The sequence below is a fragment of the Oncorhynchus keta genome, chromosome 4, assembly GCF_023373465.1.
Source record: "Oncorhynchus keta strain PuntledgeMale-10-30-2019 chromosome 4, Oket_V2, whole genome shotgun sequence".
In the NCBI taxonomy this organism is placed as follows: domain Eukaryota; kingdom Metazoa; phylum Chordata; class Actinopteri; order Salmoniformes; family Salmonidae; genus Oncorhynchus; species Oncorhynchus keta.
Genome location: NC_068424.1, coordinates 23,511,462 through 23,526,988, shown reverse-complemented (window position 1 = coordinate 23,526,988; position 15,527 = coordinate 23,511,462). Strand labels below are relative to the sequence as shown.

Below are 15,527 nucleotides of genomic sequence, written 5' to 3'. Positions count from 1 at the left end.
ACAGCTCCAAAAATGCTTAGGAACAACTGGTCTACAGTGAAACAATATGTATACCGGTGCCAGGGTCTGCTTTCAGACATGTTACTGGAGGAGATGTTTAGAAAGTGTTCTGGTTTTGGTTAAACTGGGGGTCACTGGTTGGAGGTGACCTGTGTCAAGGGATTGACTGTGACCTGCCATTCTCAGGGCGACCATTAAAATTCCACCATTCGACATGGACTGGGTCCATTTATGGGGCAGCAACGTAACAGACTCTTCCCACAGAGATGCATGATGCCACTTTGGCCTCAAGGTTGACTAGAGTTGAACTTCAACCTCTGGCCCAAGCATCCCTCCCGTTCAGAGAGAACAGCTTCATAAAATGCTTGGTGGTGAACAACTTTGTTGATGTGCAGACAGAGAGCAAGATCTAACAAAATCACAGGGCTGAGTGACACCCCCCCACCATCACCACCAAGTCTACCTCTTATCTTGCCCAATGTGCTTACATATCATTATTTGTCAGGTTTCAGTATTCTTTGAAATGTTACACACAGAAGTGCTTATTAGATATTTTTTTATCAGAAAAGGTCTGGATATATGCACTAGCTCAGAGCTCTCGCCATCCTATCAAACTCCAATCCCTCCCTGCTCATTGAAACCTCTGCCTTTACAGCTAACAGGAGTTGCAAAATAATATGATGTATTTTCTTTGACTTCCACACATGATAAATAACATCTAGAGCCAAATCTACCATGGGTGTTCTGTTGTTACCATGGTCACCAGTATCCACATTTCACAATTAATCCCAACAGCTTCATCTCAACATGCCATACTGAGGGTAAATGTGACTAAATTGTAGCTGACACATTTACGCATGCCTCTCACAACGGAGGCCACATAGTTCCAGTGTCTACTGGTTACCCATTGTTGACAATCAGCAGCTTGCCAGGCCATCTATCTATATGTGCTGTAATAGCAAAAGTAGATGAATGGTCCACAGGGACCCTAGGACGTGCTGTTTATTTTCTTAATTGCCTGAAGTTAGGGCTCGAGAGTGCAGAAGTCGGCAGGTGGTAGAGCGAGAGAGTGGGAGACTGAAAGAGGAGGAGAGTGAGGACCAAATTAATGGCAGTCAGATTTCTGTCTACCAAGGTTGAAGAATATACGTTTTTAAAAAAGGCCTACGCAGCTATACCAAGCAAAAATATTAATGCAACAATTTCAAAGATTTTACTGAGTTACAGTTCATATAAGGAAATCATTGAATTCAAGTAAATTCATTAGGCCCTAATCTATGGATTTCATGACTGGGAATACAGATAGATACCTTAAAATAAATGTAGGGGCGTGGATCAGAAAACCATTTAGGATCTGGTGTGACCAGATCAGGTTGTTGATCAGGCTGTTGATTTGAGGCCTGTGGAATGTTGTCCCACTCCTTTTCGAAGGCTGTGCTAAATTGCTGGATATTGGCGGGAACTGGAAATCGCTAATGTACAGAGCATCCCAAACATGCTCAATGGGTGACATGTCTGGTGAGTATGCAGGCCATGGAAGTACTGGGACATTTTCAGCTTTCAGGAATTGTGTACAGATCCTTGCGACACGGGGCCGTGCATTATCTTGCTGAAACCCAAGGTGATGGCGGAGGATGAATCGCACAACAATTGGCCTCATGATCTTGTCACGGTATCTCTGTACATTCAAATTGCCATCGATAAAATGCAATTGTGTTCGTTGTTCGTAGCTTATGCCTGTCCATACCATAACCCCACCGTCACCATGGGGTACTCTGTTCACAACGTTGACATCAGCACACCGCGCGCCCACACGATGCCATACACAACATTGGAGGCAGCTTATGGTAGAGAATTCTCTGGCAATAGCTCTGGTGGATATTCCTGCAGTCAGCATGCCAATTGCACGCTCCCTCAAAACTTGAGACATCTGTGGCATTGTGTTGCGTGACAAAATTGCACATTTTAGTGGCCTTTTATTGCCCCCAGCACAAGGTGCACCTGTGTAATGATCATGCTGTTTAATCAGCTTCTTGATATGCCACACCTGTCAGGTGGATGGATTATCTTTTCAAATGAGAAATGCTCACTAACAGGGATGTAAACACATTTGTGATGTTGTTTTATAGAAAAAAGCTTTTTGTGCATATGGAACATTTCTAGGATATTTTATTTCAGCTCATGAAATATGTAAAGTGTTGGTCCCATGTTGGGTTCTATTTTTGTTCAGTATACGGTTTGGAAAGTATTCAGACCCCTTGACTTTTTATATTTGAGTTAAGTGTAGTTGTAAGAATGTAGAATAATCTGGATCTCTTTTAGCTATTTTGTGATATGTTCCCCCCATCCACAATTGCTAAACCATACCTTAGAATTTATATCTTGATCAAAACAACCAGGTTAAAGTGATGCAGCAGCATTTTGGTCTAATTTCAGCCAGGAGTTTTGAAAGGAGCGCTCAGGCGCCAAAACGGGCCTACGAAAATTGTGCACAACGTCATCCATTTCATATGATACGTTACAGTACATCCTGCAATTTTGCAATTCGTATGATATGTTACGAATTCCAATTCGTATAATATGTTATGAATTTGTAAGTGCTTAAGATCCCATTACATAACCCAGTAGACGTCTTACTTCACAGCTGTGGATTACATTTTAGAGTTTCACTCTCAAGTTCCAGTCTATGTTTAGAATGTTTCAGATTCAACATGCACAACGAGAACAGCAGGCCTTATTAAATCAAAATCAGTAACTGGGTTTTGGAAACATGTAAGAAAAAGAAAATACTAGCATATCATTTTTTCCCCCTGGGCTAAGCCTTACACAACACTATAATAAGGTCAGGATCATCTTCAACAGTTACATTTGTTTCCTGATTATATTGTAATAATTCCGATTTTCAATCCACACCAGGACTACATTGAACAAATTGGTTGGTAAGGTACAATACTTAAGCGGCACAGTCGTTTTATATATTTCAGCACAGCTTCTTGAGGATTACTTGAATATAAAGCAAATCACTGAGGAAGTTAGACAATAGTAAGTCTACATATGTTTTCTGAGAATATGAAGAAGCGATCATATCCGCCTATTTCACATGGCGTTTGGGGATACAGGAAGCGATCATATCCGCCTATTTCACATGGTGTTTGGGGATACAGGAAGCGATCAATCGAGAGGAACGGATGTCATTCACAGGCTAGCCGCTACACCAGCCACCTTCCATGGGAAAAGGCCTCCCACACCAACAGAACGGTTACGGAAAAATCCCATGCAGCCGAGCCTTTCATCTGGAAATCTGGGATGGATGGACACACACGGCTGAGGTCGGTCTCCATAGCGATGGCCATTGTATCACAGTGTTTTTATGTTCTACCTCTGCTCAATGGCTAATCCAAATGCAGGTCTCCTGAGGTATCTGTTGAAATTATCACAGTTTTTCCAACCTCGTAGTTGGGTCGGGTTAACGGGTCAGTGACTCCCCCGGTGGACATGGCAATCTGCAGGTTGTGTACAGGACAGTTGAGGGACCTGCAGTTAGGGGATCACAATATAGAATAATCTACATGCAGACAACTCAGGACAGCCACTGTTGCTTTTACATCTTATATGATCAATTGTTGTGAAAACTGCAACTTGATGACCTGGCGTAATCACAACCCACTGGGCACAGACGTCAATTCAACGTCTATTCCGCATTGGTTCAACATAAGCTCATTGAAATGACGTGGAAACAACGTTGATTCAACCGGTGTGTGCCCAGTGGGAACATTCTGCAACTATAACCGTGGTAACAGGGTTTGGTCACAGGGTATAACCGTGGTAACAGGGTTTGGTTAACTGCGGAGGGGAAGCAACAGAACAGAACAAGCTCTCCTGGCTGATTCCATGAGCCTTCACTTGCCATGTCTCACCACATCTGTAAAAAAATATGGACGCGGCTCCTTGTTCAACAATCATATGAGGCGCATTCTGAGCCCTGGTGACAGGACCCTCTGCCGGTGCTGCCTCTCACAGACGCTGCCCCCCCCAAAACCGTTAAGCCTCGTCTTCCTGCTGGAAAAGCCATCAGGAGCGTCGGAGCCAGTACAGACCTGCAGGAACTCTGGTGGTTGCCAGATCTCAGGCTCCCCTGTGGCTGGATGCTGAGATTGAGCAAGCAGAGGGGCCAAGCTGCAAAGTCTATCACCACACCGCTGCCCATAGGTGCCGCAGCAGGGAGCCGGCCATCATGGCAACCCAGCCAGATGGGGCAAAGCTGTTTGGTGAGATAAACATTCAATGTTATTGTGGCCATTGAGACAAAAGTCAGGACAGGGCTTGAACCAGGACTCCATGGTAACAGGGTAAGTGTCCACCTGTGTCATAAGGTCCACTTTTAGACAGAGGCCATAACAATAATTAGATACATGAGGCATGGAGGTCCTCAACTTTTTTTAAAAGAAGCTACTTTTATTTGAATGCGTGTGGTCTGGTTATCAAAATATCATTGTCAGAGTACAATCACGCAGCTGATACAAGGTCTTGTACCTAAATGGTCCTGTCTCAGGGCATCTTCCAACAGTCAATATATCATAGGCAGAGTGCTGTAAATGTAATGATGATCACTGACATTCACCTGCCAGCCAGAGAAACAACCAAATTGCCCCCACCCTTGATTCTGTTTAGACATACTGCAAGACATTTAAGCAAGCCTTACATTGCGTCAAGGTTTGTTTTTATTTTCCTTTTAAAAATAAATTGCAGATGTTGTCACTTGCTCATGGAAAAAAGGGCCCAGCCTTGTTGAAGTGAGCCTGACATTGCCAACGAGAGGTGGCCAAGTCTCATAACAGATGTTTACCGTTTTTCTTAGGATGATTTGTTCTCTGCTCAATATTGATCCCAGTCCAAGCATAACCACACTCTCCTCCCCAGAGCACTGCACAACAGAATAGGAAAGCGAGGGCTTTCCTCTTAGGCTGAGACCAGGTGCGTTTATGCGTGTGACCGTGTGTCCATGCATGTTATTGTATGTGAGAGAGTGTAAGTGTGTTGTGTACTGTATGTGTGTTTGTCTCTGTGTGTGCGTGTTATAAGAAAGTGTGTACTGTGTGTGTGTGTATGTCCTGTACCTGGGTACCATGCGTTCAGGCAGCCCTGGATGGCCCTCCACTCGCGCGGTCCCCACAGAAGCCATTAAGCTGCGTGGCTGGTGGGATAATGTGTTTGACTTGGCCGGCAGGGCAGGAACAGGTGCTGGGAGGGAGGCTCTGCTCAGGGCTACTACTCACTGGCTCCTTTGATGTGGTCCAAGGTCAGCCGTCTCTCCACCTCCCTCTCTATGCTCCTGCTAAAGGACTCAGCCCTGCTGCCGGCTGCAGCCCCACACAACTGCTGCTGACAGGCTTGTAAGCCTTCAACAATACAACAGGGTATATCGTATTGAGTGTAAGTTTAGATTTATATAGAAAATCGACCCTGGAAAACAAGTGCTGCCAGGGTCCGATATTTTTGGTGTGTTTTTAAAATGCTGTGTCATACAAAGTGCAGGCTAACACATAGTTAGAACGGATGACAAATACAAAAAGCTGAATTGAACAAGCCATGTATCACTGACAGTTCTTCGTCCCCTGCTTAAATTGTGTTCATGTCAAGATGAACTATTCCGAAGTGACTCCACAACAACAAAGTTCTGACATTATGATGCCGGTTGGTCAGAGACAGAGGCCAGAGCGCTCTGTTGAGTCCAATGACTGCAGGGCCGAATGACATGATAGAAGCGCGTCGCGCAGTTAACATGGCCAGGCAGGACATGAGTAATGCTGCATTTAGCTCCAGGCCTCTGTACCTCAAGGTAAAGCCATTAGGGGCTGAGGATCGGCCTGAGATGAAGCGGCCCATTTGGGTTCAGGGAGGGAGAGGATGAAAACTAAAGCGCAGGCCGTCACAGGGCGCTGAAAGAGAGTTGCCTTTATTGGAAAAGCCCACTCCCTTACATTCCTCTGCCAAGATACTGGCCCTGGCCTGGGCCTCCCCAGAGCAGCGAGGATGGGAGACTGACTCAGACACAGGGTTCTGTTGTCTGGAGCTGTGCCACACACAGACATGCATGCACAATTGCACGCATACACTTTCATTGTAAACACACACACAGAGCACACACACACACTCATTGTGCTGTCAGTCGCATACTCAACATGATACACGGTGGCTAAGCAGCAGCAGGAATCCTCCATTTCCTGAATGGGTAACACACCATCTTATAAAATGCAATTGATTGATTTATTGGGTTTCAGGGCTTGTTTCAGGTTGGATATCGGATGTGGTTTAGAGATTTCATACCAGAGCCTTCTGTTTAAAGGAAAGGGCTACTCAATGATGGCTCACCTGGAGGGAGTGGTTCCAATATAAGGGTTGAAAAGAATCTATTCATGGGCCTGAGCTTGACCAGTTATTATCTTATAATTCATAACCAAAATGAAAAGGCCTGAGGTCAAAAGGAAAATACATACATAAAAGAGATTTCAAAGATTAAAAAGAAAAGGCCGACTGGGAACCATTCCCAGTATAATGTATGGTGTGTGCCTGGGAAAAATAGAGCCCTCCTACGTTTGGAGAGGTTCATGTTGAGGAGATGAGAGCAGTACAGCACTCTGTCATCCACAGATGATTCGTGGGATGGAATTTGACCACAGAGAGGAACCGAGAGAGGGTAGGTTATCATGGAGTTTTCCTGCCGTCCCTGCTACTTCACTCACCTTAAGAAAGGCTGACTGGACCGTGGCTCCTGAATCATTCTTTATATTGTGTCCAGCTATTACATCTCTGTTCGCTGAATTATTTTGTGAAATCATCAATATGCCAACAACGAGCAATAAATAACTGATAAAAGGGTTGAGGAATGGCTTTCCCATGATCGTTTACCGATAGATTTCATTAAATCATTTCCTTTATTTCACAATGTCAAAATGGGAAACATTTTCAAGGGAGGATGTAAATTCAGGATACCCCAAGCTGGCACTGAGTTTAGGTAAAGTAAGGTAAAGAGATTCAGCTTATCCCTACGTTCCCTAATTGAACGTATTGGTGTACTGAATTGTTGTTCACCCAGCTACTACCTGCTCTGGAGGGATTTAAACATGAGTTAGATACTGTGGTCTTTTTTGCCCCTTGTTTAAAAAGGTTGTTCTTTTGAGGCCACACTTGTGTTCATTGACAGGGTTATCTTTATATGACTAAGGCTATTGTGGTCTAACAATGTTTGGCAAAGCTTTGATTGAGAGGCATTCTCAAATATCTCAGAATTCATACTCACATTCCTCTGTGTTGTGACTGTAGCTTGTAGACTGTTATTGTGCTCATTAAAACCTTATCCATTACCTGTTGGCCAACAATGAGCAGAAGTCTAAAAACACTGTCTGATAACAACCATAGGTCTCCACTGTCCCCTGAAAGCACACAGATAACCTCTTATCAATGAACTTACAGGGAGATAAGAGGAATCATAACAGTTTTTCCCCCCTTCCTGTCGTCATTCCAAATGACACAGAGTAGGATGTAAAAGAGGAATACCAGGACAATTTCCGGCCATGGGAGATGACCTGATAGCCTGCCAGACAAAAATATGTGGAACCAACATTGGTTAGACGTTGGGAGTGACGGAAACCTTTAAAATAGTTATTTGTAAATAGTACATGGTATATAACATTTAAAAAATAAACTGTAGAGGTATGTAATTGGCAAAGGATCCAGACATTCCACAACTTCTAGACGACAACAAGCGGCAGGTTCCCTGTAGAGGCCAGGCTGTGATGACAAGCCATTCTCTGCGTCCTTTCTGACCATTGTTCTGGCCATGATTGAATGAGGAAGGTGTTTGTTGTTGCTGGCCCTCATCTGTGTTTCTTGGACTTGGCAGGGACTAGTAGCGCAAGGCTGTGCCCAAACAGACCAAAAACACCCACGTGCCTCAGAGACGATTTGACCTTGGTGGTACAGTACATGGCAAAAAACTTATAGTGAACTTATTTGTTGAAGAAGGAATTCCATTTGAATCCCTTTCTAATTGCTTTTATACGCCACCTCGTTCTCATTTTAGAAACTGGCAGTGTATGAGGATAACCATGCTTCCCCTCTGATTTTTTAAAATGTCATAATTCATTATCCTGCAGTTCTTATAAGCTTATTTTCCCCACTTAGCAATTCTCAGGGTGAACATTTGCCACTGCCAAAGAATTCATATTACCGCCTACTTCAGCGTCCACACAGGACCCATCCACCAGCTCCCTGTGGTGTTGTAATACTAGGTTATTAACTGGGAAGCACACCCAATTGTTCATTGCCATTTTCATTTGGACCCCACAGTAATTGATTGAAAGGCCTATTATGTGATACAATGCAGGGGAGTGGGTGTATGGAGGCTAAATCTCAGGGGCTGTTGTAATGAATGCTTCTGTAAATGAATGCCCTCCACTTCACATTGTTCCATCGCTGACTTAAAATTGTTTCCCTTTTCAGCCCTCATCGACTAAGTAGAAAAGTGCATACGGGGTACTGCCAAAGGCCCCTGTCGGGCTTTCAGAAGCAGCAGTCCAGTTAGGGTTTATTGGTCCTGAATGTGTGAGAACACTGTGAGTCGGGGACAAGTAGAGCAGGCTGCAGACTGAAACAGCTATAGCACTCACCTCTTTGATCTCCACTTCAGAGAGGAGTGGAGGTGATAAAAGCAGTGAGCCGAGAGACTATCCTAATACACATGGGTTATATTAGGTATATTCAATAAGAAAGCACAGACTGTGATTTCAGGGGTGAGGGAATATCTTTCCATTCCACTCCAGACTCATCCTGAAACACACACCATCCATGCCATTTCAATGGATGTGGCCCCTTTTTTGTTTTGGAGAAACCGAGGCAGGCTAAGATCAGACATTTCCTAATCTGTTTCTCCATAGTCCCCCCGTCAGGACTGCCGGTCTCCGGGTGCTTTTACCCTGACGATTTATGTTGGCAGGGAACTGCAGCCAGCTCCTCGACTGGGATCGCCGCGCTTTTTCCATAACAGGAAGAACACAATGGCTCCGATAGACAGAGGAGACGAAAAACAAGCCTTGGTTCCTGAGGCACGCGGCGGTGGGCCAGAGGGACGATAAAGCTGGTGTCAGCCGGTGCCCGACTTGCGCCGTACTCATCTTCCCGGAACGGCGAGTCTATCGGGGAAGGCTGAGACGGGAAGCGAACGCTCCGGGGGCACATCCTGTACGAACCGCCACAGGCCAGGGGGCTTTCCATTGACTTCAATGTCCACCATCACCTCGATCCCTGTCTCAAAGGTCATTAACCTGAGTGGACGTCTGCTTGGTACAGTGAGACATCCTCCAAACTAAAGTTAATGGTGCACCAGCTTCTCACAGCAGCAGAGGACTTAATAGGGGCGAAGGGCTTAGAGTACTTTCTCTTGAATAGCTAACACTCTTGACTTTGTTGACCTTTCGGAATATATCCGGGAAGTTTTTTTCTCCCGCTCTCAATCTAAACTGAAAAAATACACAGGGCCAGATGAAAGGTGCCTTGTTGGTGGAGGTGGGCTGCGTTTCCAGATTGTCACTCCTCATTAAGTGGTGATGGGCTGTCTGGCTTTGGCCAACTGTGCCCAGTCAGGGCCGGGGAGGGGAGTGAGTGTTCTCCCTTGGCTGCACAACATCTGCTGGCACGGGCGTGCTCGCTCTGATCTCTGATGACACAACGGCCAGGGTGCCCGCCCTGACGCCAGTCACTCACAGAGGGCGACCCAGTGCAACCGGACAGCAGCAGCGCCATTGCTGGTCAGCGCGAGCGAAGTGGAAAAGACTGTGACTTCCCTGAAATGGGATACCTAGCTGTTTGAGCCCGTCTAACAGATGTGTCAAAAGACATTGCTGAACTACATAGTATACATTCGTGTTGAGAGAAAGAAGCCATGCCGAGTTTAGCAACGCTTTATTTGACGTATACCGATTGATGAGGTCAGCATCCCCCCACACAACAATGGAGTCTTGAGTAAGGGGTCCATTCTGTGTTGATGAGAGCCATTTTAAATACTTATTCTGTCACTTTCCAACAGAGATATATCCTATTCCCAGGAGGTCAGGAATGTGTCAGGGTGTCCATCCCCTCCATCAGTCTAAACAGCCTGCCATTGTCCAGTGAAAATACTTTCTCTAAACACAACACTTGCATTGTCGAGTAGGAACCTGCAAGTAAGCATTCATTGGATGATGTATACAATGTGTATTTCGTACATAAGACAAATAAAACTTCACAACGCGCTGGAAGTCGCTACCTCTCTATTTAACAAGGGTACACAACAGGCCTGGGGAAACACCACTAAAATCACTAAATAATGTCAGCAATTGACAAATTGAGCTGGCTTCAGTGAAGCCATTTTTGATTCATGTCTTTTGAGAGGTTGATTGTTGTACTTGATGTCAGAGGTTGACTGTACTCTATTCTTAAGAGTTGGTGAGGGATGCCTAGTTGGGGAAACTGCTTAGTGAGTAAAGTTTGAGATGTTGACCCAGCTTTGAGTAGCGCTTCTGACATGAAACATTTTCACTCGCACGTAGCTTTAAATATCTCACCTCAGAGCCAAATCCCAGTTTATTTTCTTATACAGCTAAAGGCAAACACATCTATCCACACCTCAAAGTATGATTCCATAAAAAAAATCAAGATGTTAAAAGCTTCACAACCAAGGAAAAATCATGTTATTGCTCGTTTAAAAATGACATTTTCCATAAGTTTCCATATTCCATGTGCTTAGGACAGAAAATGTTGATTTTGATGGCCTGTGAAAATGCCACGTTGTTAATCACACTTTGTTATTTGTGGACTTTTGTGCAGCACTAGTGCTCAGAAATCCTCTGTTAGTGCCAATGACTATGTACCGCATCAACCAAAGGCAATACCTTCATTTCACACAAGCATACAGACCACAGGAGGCTGCTGAGGGGAGGACAGCTCATAGTAATGGCCAGAACGGAGCGAATGGAACGGCAACAAACATGTATTTGATACCATTCCACCTATACCGCTCCAGCCATTACTACGAGCCCGTCCGCCCCAATTAAGGTGCCACCAACCTCCTGTGGTACAGACACACGCGGACGTACACACAGAGGATCAGAAGCGGGAGAACTTGGCCAGATCCTTCTTCATCTCGCTGTACATGATGCTGAGACGTCCGACAGCCTTGGCGTGCTCCTCGTCCACCTCCTCCTTCAGACGCTGCTGCTCCTTCAGAAACTCATCCCAGTCTTCCTTCCGTCTGTCTATGGTCACCTGCAGCTGGGTGCTCTGAGGTGCACAACACACAATGATCTGGGTTAGGCTCGACATAAAACATTTTCAAACTAAACAAAACAATGAAACAAAATGAAAACACACTTGTTGGAGAGATTTAGGTGGTACTCAATTCTCCTGTTTAGTGCCAAATGACCACAACTCTGGTCTGTTGTCACAATCATTGCCTGAATGTAAATGACTTTCAATGGTTAAATAACATTGGTAATTCATTTGAGGAGAGCATGCATCTTTACCTGCTGTGCTTCTAGCGCCCTCTGCTGGATCCTCTGTGACATATGATTCGCAGCCTCCACTGTAGGAAAACACAATGAACAAATGTTACATTCAACTACTTTCTGGCCTTAACAGAAAAGTAGTTGAAATAATACAATGCAGTTGAAATTCTGTGACACATGAATGTAATACGTATTTTTCGTTATGTTTGGGACCCCAGGAAGACTAGCTGTCGTCATTGCGTTAGCGAATGGTGATCCTAATAAAAATTAAATAAAACAATATAATAACTGAAATCACTCGATATGACAACTGCAGTTGCTAGCAATTGAAATGCATGCCGTCTAGGTAAGGAAGAGAGGCTTACGTCGGGTGAGAGCCTCAAAGAGGTGTTGATGCATGTGTTCTGAACACTTGGGCAACATCTGCTCGTTGGTCTCCACTACCATTTTGTTCAGGTTGTCCAGCAAACGGCTCTCTCTGAATCCACGTTTCTCCTTCAAAATCCCAAAGTAGTATATGTTAACAAATTACAATTAATCAAATCACATTGTATGTCCCATTATGTTACGATGCATCTTTCCAAGCTGAATATTTACCTCAAATTCTCTCACAAAGTAGCGGATCTCCCCTTGTATGACAGGCCTATGGTCTATTAGCCTGGACTGAATATCACCAACATCTAATGGGAGACACAAACCATAAAATCTTGTCATGTTGAGCAATTGCTAATGTCATATATTGAAACTTAATTCTAGGGCTTGCAGTCAAAACCGGGGTTAATTCAATTTCATCCCAAGGAATTCATGAAGTGTCCCCAGAGAAAATAATGAAATATTTTGACATATGAATCATTTACAGTAAAATAATCTGATTTCATATTAACCCGATGTCAATTTAGGCCTGAATTGACTGGGGGGTGGGGGTAAAGGAAATCTAGATAAGGAAAAGTAATACTTACTCAAAACTAGCGTTTCTATTGGCCAGGTTCAGCAAACAGGGCGGGACTTACCTGCATTTGTCCAATAGAAACGCTAGTTTTCGTTGCAACTAGAACGTTTTGCTACTGTTCTGGGTAATGGATTACACCCCAGGTGAAGCTGCCTAAACAGATCTGGGACCAGGCTAGAGACTGCAAATTGTATGCGTTAATACTACAACACATGACTCTCTCGAGTTGTGCAGGCTAGCTAGCGAGTTTTCTGCAATTAATAACAACTGTAACACGGTAATGAACTCACCTTTGGCTATCTTGTCCATAGTTACGCGTTAATACACAAAAATCAAATAGTTACTTTAAACCTCGACAACACGTGAAATGCTTTGTTTAGCAGTTGGTTAGGATAGAATGAGCTTGCTGAGCTAGCTTTCAACCTATTTTCGACAAGGTAGATGTTTACATGCAAATTATCATATGCGAATTTGCAAATATTTAGCTCCAGCGTAGCTTAAATATATTATAGCAAAAACCAAAACTGTAACTGTTGTCAGCTGATTTAAAGTCAGCTGATACAAATTGTCGAACTACTTCCGGGTACGAGGTCTTGGCTCAAACCAAACCTCCCAAAACGGGGGCCACACTACATGAGGTAAATTCTGAGGTACCTGTACAGTCGTCACTATAATACATGTATAAACTGTAGGTGTAGCCTACATATTTAGCAGCAAATTTCCATCACCAGTGGTTTATGATCGCTCTCTCTCCTCCCTCTGTGCGTGTGCGCGTACGTACGTGTGTGTGTGAGAGATGAGGCGTTTAAATTGCTTTATTGTCATTGATTAATTGTAATTTATTTCAGGGCAATGCAATGATAATGATGGATAGAGGTCTTGCATATGAGTCAGGACTGCAGATGTCAGTCTTGCGCTATGGTGTGGCTTTATAAGGGAATTCTCTGCATACAGTTCAATGAATTGAAGTGTATGTTAGCAAAGAGAGATGATCCATTTAAATCCATAAAATACACACATAACGCCACCCCATTCTAGCTGATGACAGTAGTAATTATAGGGATTGGCCATCATTTTGAGGGATTTCATCAAGTAATACCTTATTGTGTGTGGCTGTCACATGGATTTAGAATTGAAACATTATGCTGTGTGTGCAGTGTCGGTCATAGCAGAAAATAGTAGATATGTGAATATAAATTGTAGTCTTTAAATACAGATTATCCACTACACCTCCCAACCCCTTGGTTTTGTGCATCGTCCATTCAACCAGTAAACTTAGTACTATAATATTATGGGCCACTGTATCCTCACAAAGCTGACCAAAAATGATGAATATGTACACATGTACAATTAGCCTAGATTATTTAGTGGGCTTGTTCTTCAAAAGTCATGCAGTTATAATATAAAGAAAAGTTTGAGATCACTTAGTAGGCTATTTCTTCTGGGTAGTGTAATACTTCAGTTTTTTACAACAAAAAAAGTGTGCTGCCTTAATTTGCCACTAGGTGGAAACAATGTCCACAATGTCCAGTCTGGTTAATGAGACCCTGTTAAGTAAATTATTTTCGGATAGAAAGTTCATGACGTTGAACAATTGAAATGCAAATATATTACCTCCTCCCAGTGTAGGCCTGTTTAGAGACAAGTACTCCTGGCAAAAAAAAAAACACATTTTAAGAACATAAACATATTGGAATGCATTAATAAAGGGGGTTGTTTGGGGCTAGTTTTGCATGTTCAGACGTCAAACATTTGTTTGAAAATAAGTGCCTGCTATTACTCAGAAATGTCACTTCCACTTAAAAGAAAGTCTTCAGACAAGAGCTAATTCTTGTCCTGACCACATGATTTAGATAAATAGTTGTTATCTGCATCATTGATTTTGATCGCCGTCTATTAAAGAGATTGCAGTCATGAGATGTTCGTGTGCCGGCTGATCAACTGCCATCACAGAGTGCTCCAGGGTCCATCGACCAAGAGTGCATTAGAAATCTTTGACGTTTGTGAACATTTTAAATCGATTGCATACAAACAAGGTCAGATACAACATGAAAGTTGGACAAAACAGCACTTACGCAGTATGACAATGACATAAACTATTACCCTGTTGTGTTTATAATGTACATGTGCAGCTGTGCAGCCAACTAATATTTTGATTAACTGCACAGCATTTCACAAATGATGAATCAAATATTTTGTTATACTTATTCCTCTATTTAATTAATAAACTTGTTTCATTTGAAGTATGCGTAATATGCGTAATGTATTGTAATGTAGATACAATGTAGTACAGTAACAGAATTTAAGAGTATAACATAATTATAGTTATGATTAAAAATGTAATTACATGCTAAGAGCCATGATATTCAATCAAAAATGAATAGTCACTGCCAATTTGCTCATTAAAGAAGAAATAAAGCAAACATAATTTACAGTTGTTGAATTATACATATTATACATATACATTTTATTTCAAAAGTACTTCCACCAATAACTGTACATTCTGGTTTGATTGCCTTTATGTAAAAGGATGAAAATGTTTTATGTTCTGTAGTTGACAGTGAATTAACACACATCTAAAGAAATGAGTGAACTGAGCTAAAGCCACAAAAAAGTGCACGATTGTGAAACTGAATGCACCTCATTACGTGATTTTACTGTATCTCCACTGTTTGGTGGAAAAAGTACTAAATTGTCATACTTGAGTAGAAGTAGAAAATAAAAGTAAATGCTATACATGAAATTCAAGAAATGGCACTGTCTTTGTCCACTATTATCTGCCAGGATTGTGTTCCAGTAAGGTTTGCAAGTGATTGGCCCTTGTATGAGCCATATCATGCGTATACATACATCTCTCTCACAGGTCTATTAAGTGAATTCAGTGACAGTGGTGGTCTCTTTGCTGCACACTTCTGTTCTGAAATAGCAAGGCTTTTCAAGGGTAGATAACACAAAGTGGGGTGCATTCAAATAGTTGTTAAAGAAAGTCAAATAATAAAGATAGTCAAATAAAAATGTTGCAACAATGTTTCCTGCAA

At 42.9% G+C, this 15,527-nt stretch overlaps 1 protein-coding gene across 1 annotated transcript; it reads right to left on the bottom strand.

The window, feature by feature from the left end:
• Positions 1-10,602: 10,602 nt before the first annotated feature.
• Positions 10,603-13,063, bottom strand: bloc1s5 (biogenesis of lysosomal organelles complex-1, subunit 5, muted). Its single transcript, XM_035756766.2, has 5 exons — positions 12,780-13,063; positions 12,138-12,220; positions 11,906-12,035; positions 11,559-11,617; positions 10,603-11,316 (listed from the first exon to the last, which is right to left on the bottom strand). The coding sequence occupies exons 1-5, from the start codon at positions 12,796-12,798 to the stop codon at positions 11,143-11,145; spliced, it is 465 nt and encodes a 154-aa protein (XP_035612659.1). The 5' UTR covers positions 12,799-13,063; the 3' UTR covers positions 10,603-11,142.
• Between the last annotated feature and the right edge of the window lie 2,464 nt (positions 13,064-15,527).